Raw genomic sequence first — 5,510 nt, 5'->3', positions numbered from 1 at the left:
CTCTCTCTCCCCTTTCTTTCTCTCTCTCTCTCTTGCATTTGCCTTGCAGATGGTGATGCTACAGCAACAGCAGCCAAGACAGTCAAGAAAGTCAAAGAGCCTTTCATCATTGACTTTTCCTCTCCCGAGGGAGCTGTCTCGAGCTCTGACATTTTCGAAGCGGCCAAGGGAGGCGCAGGAATCATGCTGCCGCGCACACAGCAAGACGATCTTCATCTACTCCCCGAAGACAGGCATTTCAGCAGTCGAGAGCTGCTGAGACTGGCCATCAAACCCAGGGCAATAGTGAGATACGGAGTCGATGTCTGAACTCAGGCTCCTTACTGACCTCCCTCCCCTTCGTCCTTCGCGATATAGCTCAACCTCCGAAGACGAGGAGCGCGAGTCGCTCAAGTGAACGAAAGCGATCTGCTGCATCCAGCCGATGTTGACGAGCAATTCTGGGCCGCAGCGGCTGCAGAGCGTGAGCAGAATCTCGCTTCCGGTGGCGAGTTTGATGGTGAGTCTGCGCCCTTTCTACACCACCTTAGCCACGTCCTCACATGATCACTTGCGGATTTGGTCATCACAGGAGATGCGCCCGGTCAGTTCTACGATGATGATGGCGCATTCGACGCGATGGACGGAGGCGATGTTCAAATGGACCTGGCGGAGGCGGAAGAGGAGGGCATGCTCTTGCCGACGCAGGCACTCAAGAAGATCAGACCAGAGATGGTCAACTATGCGAAAAAGGCAAAACGCGTGGATGTCAAGAAGCTCAAAGACAACATCTGGAAAGAGCTTGCCCTCGAGCTTGTGGAGGATTTGGATGCAGGATCATCCACGGATGACGAGGTGAGTCCGCTCCAGTAGAATGTGAGCTTGATTGGCGCATGGCCACTGACTTTGACCGCTTCTTCGTCTGCAGGACGGTCCCTCCACGCCAGGCAAGGCGGATCGTAAGCCCGTGATGAAGCAAGAACCGAGAACGTTTGCAACCGTCATGGACGGTCTCAAAAAGTCGTACACCAAAGACCGGCTAGATGAGATCAGCACCTCATTCTGCTTCATCTGTCTACTGCATCTGGCAAACGAAGAAGGTCTGACGCTGGTGCCGAGCAAAGAGGACGCTGCGCGCGGTGCAGGTGTCAAAAGGGAATCTTCGCCTAGCCTCTCGACGTCGAAGGAAGCTGCTAGGTTAGCAGCAGGCCGAAGATCGGACGGATTGGATGATCAGAGGATGAACGAAATGTTCGACAAATTGAAGGCTGCAGGTGCTGGTGTTGTGGATGATGATGAGGAGGAGGAGGAGGATGAGGATCGGATACATGACGGAGATGATAAGGATGTGGCATGGCTTTACAGCCTCAACATAGATCGAGATCCCACCGCCGAACGATCAGCATGAAGAGCGCACACCCTCCCACCCCCCTCCTTCCCACATCTCTCCTCTTATATCGGGCCGCACTACACCGTCAACATGCTTGCTTCATCAAATGGCCTAAAATTTTCTCGTCCAGCTGCTCCGTCTTGCACCGACACCCCCACGTCAATCTCGCCTCGCCTTGTACACGTCCGTCAAACCTCCCATCCTGCCCAACTCCTCAACGATGCATGCAGACTGGGCCCCTGACCTCTCGATAAATAAGCGGTCGACTTCGAAGCGTGAGCCCGCTCACGCTTGGTCGACTTTCAAGCCAAGGATGGGGTTTACATCATTGTTGTTAAAGGGCGTGAATTTTGCTATGGGTGTGCTAAGTGCGGGGCAAGGTATCGGCAAATCATCACAGTGTGGACGGGCGAGTGCGCGAAAGAAGGAGTGTCAGTCCTTGAAGCCTCCGGATGGTTTTTGCGTAGCCAACCTCTTCTTGAGCGCCTGCACGTCCAATCCTTGCTGCTCCCAAATCTGTTCCTGCCTTGAAACACCTTCGGAACCATCCGGTCTGAGCAAGGAAGGAATTTCGGCCGTAGCTGCTACTCTGAGGGCATGCCTCCTGCACGTGGGATCAGGTCTCCAATGATCGTACGTCGCGCTGTGCGTCGTCACTCGATTGTCCCAAACGACGACCGTGCCCGTTTGCCATCGCACCCTCAACGTCAACTCGGGCGAGTTGGTCATGAGACCAAAGAGGTGATTAAGGATCATTTGAGATTCCGATCGAGGAACTCCAGCAATGGCGGTGGTAAAGGCTGGATTCGCAAAGATGCTCTTCCAACCCGTGACGGGATGCGTGCGGACTAGCGGGTGCGTCGTCTCCAAAGCGGGTCTACGAAGGTGCAGGCCAGCTTTGGAAGCGCCTTCAGCTTGCGCGACGCCCGAATGAACGGCCTGCAAGCTCTCGCAGTAAGCTTTCATAGGATCGCTCAGCTTGTCGTACAATCCGTAACCGCTGCTGAACAGCGTGTCTCCCCCTCCATGCACCGGATTGGTGATGTTGTGCAGAGCCGTCAATCCTGGCGGGTTGAGTTCGAAAGTGACGTCGGAATGGTAGAGCTCGGTGGATGTAAAGGCTAGGTCGCTAGGTTTCATCGACTCGTCGTGCCACACCACATGCACGTCGTCCAGTCCGCGTCTTCTTGGAACACCAGACGATGGGTGTTGATGCAGCGGTCTGTCCGATGCTCCAAAATATCCACCAAACTCTACCAATTGGTCAGGAGAAAGTTCCTGATCTCTGAACACCACTACACCACGTTCCGCGACCAGCAGCGCCAATTCATCCTTCTGCTGAGCAGAGAGCTTGTGAAGTTGAGGACCGATCAGCTCTGTGCCGATGTTGACGCTGAGGTGGTCAATCTTGGTAGATGCACCGTACAAGGCGGCTTTGGACGAGTCCGCAAAGGTGCCACGGTCCACAAAGTTGGTGATTGGCTCGTACGGGGCAGTGTTGATGTCGGAAGGGAAGCAAGGCTTGAGATCAGGAAAGGGGTACTGCCTATCTGCCTCGGACTCGGTGACCTTCAACGGATTGTGGTAAGGGCTAAGGAGGGCGTAGGATAGAAGGATGAGCCACGGGAATGGCAATCGTGTCGACGCCAAGGAGCATCTTCCACTCACTTGAAATCATCCACGACATATTTGGGCGGCTTCTTGTTCGTCTGCTGCTCCGTGGTCGTTGTTGATGCTTGCTTGAGATCGCTTGCCTTTGAGCCACCCGGAGGCGAGTGGTAGCGAGGTGGGGGACTACCAGAGATTGCAGATGGTGCCATTTTTGAAGTGCGAGGGTATGACTCTTCTGATCGACGTGCACGTGCGTGCTTGTGAGAATGGCTATATTGCTGAGTGCTGCGAGTCTGATGATGTGAATGCTATGATCGCAATGAGTAGTGCAGCGGAGATCTGAGTACGAGGACGTGTGCGTGTGCGTGTGCGAGTGCGTGAAGCAAATGCTGCTGACAACAGAGAGGCCAGCCTGGCGTTTATATGGTTGTGGACAGGAGGATGGATGCACGGAGTCGAGGGACCTGATGGAAGTAGACGGATGGATGCGCAGCGTCGTTTGATGAAATCTGATGAATCACGATCGAGTAAGCGCATACGTGCGATGCGAGTGGGCGTGTCATCATACCAGCAATCACGAATCACGAATAAGACGAGACGAGGATGATGCAGCTCGGCTGAGCCACAACAATCGCGAATGAGCTCTCCTCGCTCCTCCTGCTCCTCGATCCTTCTGCTCCAGCAGTCCATGCTCTCCACATGCTATATATGCGCACACAGCACAACGATACATTCGCAATTCACATTCGCCGATGAGTTGCAGTGGCAGTGGCAGTCCCAGTCCACTTCGCCTAGACTTGCTGCCCTTGCCTGGCTGATGGACCATCTGCATGCGTTTGGCGGAGGCGGTAAGAAGAAGGTGCACGGCGCTGCGCCTCCTCCTCCTCCTCCTCCTCGATCATCGACTTAGCATACGTCGCCTTGACTTTGCCCGTCTTTCTCTCTCTCTCTCTCACACACATCCACACATGCTGTGTTGAAGCGGACCGGCAAGCCCGCTTTAGCTGTGCTCTTCCCCCTTCAGGCTGGCAGATCGTAGCGCACACACCTATTCCCTCACTGTACGACCGAATCGCAGAGGCATGAATCATCACGATCGAATGGCATTGTGATTGCTGTGATTCCATTCGTGATTTCAGATCGCAATGCACGGCGGCACAAACGCGTAAGCACGCTATTTCCGTCGTCAGTCAGTCAGTCAGTCGTGATGAGTTGCATGCGCGGCGGCACTGCGGACTTGCGACATGGCGTATGGCCGTACCTAAAATGGCGCAAATTGTCTAATCGATGGCGTGATTCCAAATTGCGTGCTTTCACGTGTTTTTGGTATGACGTGCTTTCACCTGTATGTGAGCCGTCCCAGGCGGACCAAACACGTGACCACAAAAGTAACACACGTGATGCGACATCTTCGCCCAAACCCTCAACAGCTGTTGTAGGCCTGTCGCGCACAAGCCAGACCAAATCGTGAATCACATCAACTCGGTGCACGGTGAGTATGTGCGCTGCTGACTAGCATCGATGATCAGACCGTCCGAGGTCCGACAGCAACCATCCTTTCCTCCCGCGAGCCCATGACCTCCCCCTCCCCTCCATAAACGGGCCGAGTCTGCCAGATAAGGAGTCGATCAAGGGGGTGGGGCGAATCGGTTCAACATGCCCGTCCAGTCAGTCTACGAAGCCGGACCAGCTGTGGATCCCCAAGCTCCCACTGTCCGAGCGCGCCGAAAGCACAGAGAGCAACAGATACAAGAAGCTTACAAATTGCAAAGGGTGCGTTTACTCTTTGTTCCTCGAATCTACCCCACGCTACTCTTCACTCGAGCGAGCTAAATTTGCCATCCATCATCATCGCCCCCCTCCTTCCTCGTGATCTGGTGTGATAGGATGCAGCGATTCGAGGCGCTTCCACTTATGGTCTGGTGGGCCTAGCTACCATCTTTACAGCGCATCATTACTATCCCAAATTCAGATCACAGACTTTAGCCTTGAAGAGTTTCCTCTTGTCCGGATTTGCCATCTTTGGGTGAGCAGAAGCAAAAAAGCAGAAACGAATACAGGGGAGGGGTGGGACTGCTCTTCTGCATCTGCATCGCCTCCACTCTCCTAAAGCTCGCCGTCTTGCCACTAGCCAATATGCTCTCCTGACTTGCGCACCGCGCGCCTCTCTCTCTCTCTCCATATCGCAGCTTCGTCGTCGGAGCAGATACCCAATTGCTCACTCACGAAAGCAGCCAACGCATCGAGGAAAATATGATCAGGACGCGCGCAAGGACAGAGCTGGGAAGAAAAGGTATTCTAGCTTCCGAAGCAGAGATTGAAAAGTGGAGACAGGAAACGATAGACCGCTTGAATAGAGAGCAAGGAGGAGCAGCAGCAGCAGCAGCATCACATCAGGCGTCGAACTCGAGTCATCAGAATGTCAATGAAGATGCGAGATGACCAGGCAAGCAGCTGGTGTGATCACATTTGCGCAGGTATGTGCGCACACAGCATACACGTGACTGGGCGCTGTGAAAGGGGGGGGGGA

General features: G+C 54.3%; 3 protein-coding genes across 3 annotated transcripts in view; 2 read left to right on the top strand and 1 right to left on the bottom strand.

The window, feature by feature from the left end:
- Positions 1-1,594, top strand: part of IE81DRAFT_27577 (hypothetical protein) — a 4,005-nt gene extending 2,411 nt beyond the window's left edge. The window contains exons 3-6 of the mRNA XM_025511460.1: positions 50-285; positions 358-499; positions 572-834; positions 908-1,594. Coding sequence (XP_025371408.1) covers positions 50-285; positions 358-499; positions 572-834; positions 908-1,387 — 1,121 coding nt within the window. The 3' untranslated portion in view covers positions 1,388-1,594. The remainder of the gene's footprint in view (positions 1-49; positions 286-357; positions 500-571; positions 835-907) is intronic.
- A 207-nt stretch (positions 1,595-1,801) lies between these two features.
- IE81DRAFT_345721 (alpha-ketoglutarate-dependent sulfonate dioxygenase) lies at positions 1,802-3,189 on the bottom strand (the record flags this gene model as incomplete). Its single annotated transcript, XM_025515952.1, has 2 exons — positions 1,802-2,960; positions 3,038-3,189. 2 exons carry the CDS (start codon positions 3,187-3,189, stop codon positions 1,802-1,804), a joined length of 1,311 nt encoding a protein of 436 aa, XP_025371407.1.
- A 1,281-nt stretch (positions 3,190-4,470) lies between these two features.
- On the top strand, positions 4,471-5,457 carry IE81DRAFT_310758 (hypothetical protein). Its single transcript, XM_025512424.1, has 3 exons — positions 4,471-4,753; positions 4,867-5,006; positions 5,170-5,457. The coding sequence occupies exons 1-3, from the start codon at positions 4,637-4,639 to the stop codon at positions 5,420-5,422; spliced, it is 510 nt and encodes a 169-aa protein (XP_025371406.1). The 5' UTR covers positions 4,471-4,636; the 3' UTR covers positions 5,423-5,457.
- The last annotated feature ends 53 nt before the right edge of the window (positions 5,458-5,510 follow it).

The sequence above is a fragment of the Ceraceosorus guamensis genome (genome assembly GCF_003144195.1).
Source record: "Ceraceosorus guamensis strain MCA 4658 unplaced genomic scaffold IE81scaffold_12, whole genome shotgun sequence".
Taxonomy (NCBI): domain Eukaryota; kingdom Fungi; phylum Basidiomycota; class Exobasidiomycetes; order Ceraceosorales; family Ceraceosoraceae; genus Ceraceosorus; species Ceraceosorus guamensis.
The sequence above is the reverse complement of the archived record's forward strand: the minus strand, read 5'-3'. Positions and strand labels throughout refer to the sequence as shown.

Bases quoted from the DNA above. Each gene is read 5' to 3' on its own strand.
- IE81DRAFT_310758 (XM_025512424.1), top strand. From the start codon at position 4,637: ATGCCCGTCCAGTCAGTCTACGAAGCCGGACCAGCTGTGGATCCCCAA. The intron at 4,754-4,866 runs GTGCGTTTACTC...CTGGTGTGATAG, and splicing joins AAGCTTACAAATTGCAAAGG to GATGCAGCGATTCGAGGCGC. The intron at 5,007-5,169 runs GTGAGCAGAAGC...TCCATATCGCAG, and splicing joins TCCGGATTTGCCATCTTTGG to CTTCGTCGTCGGAGCAGATA.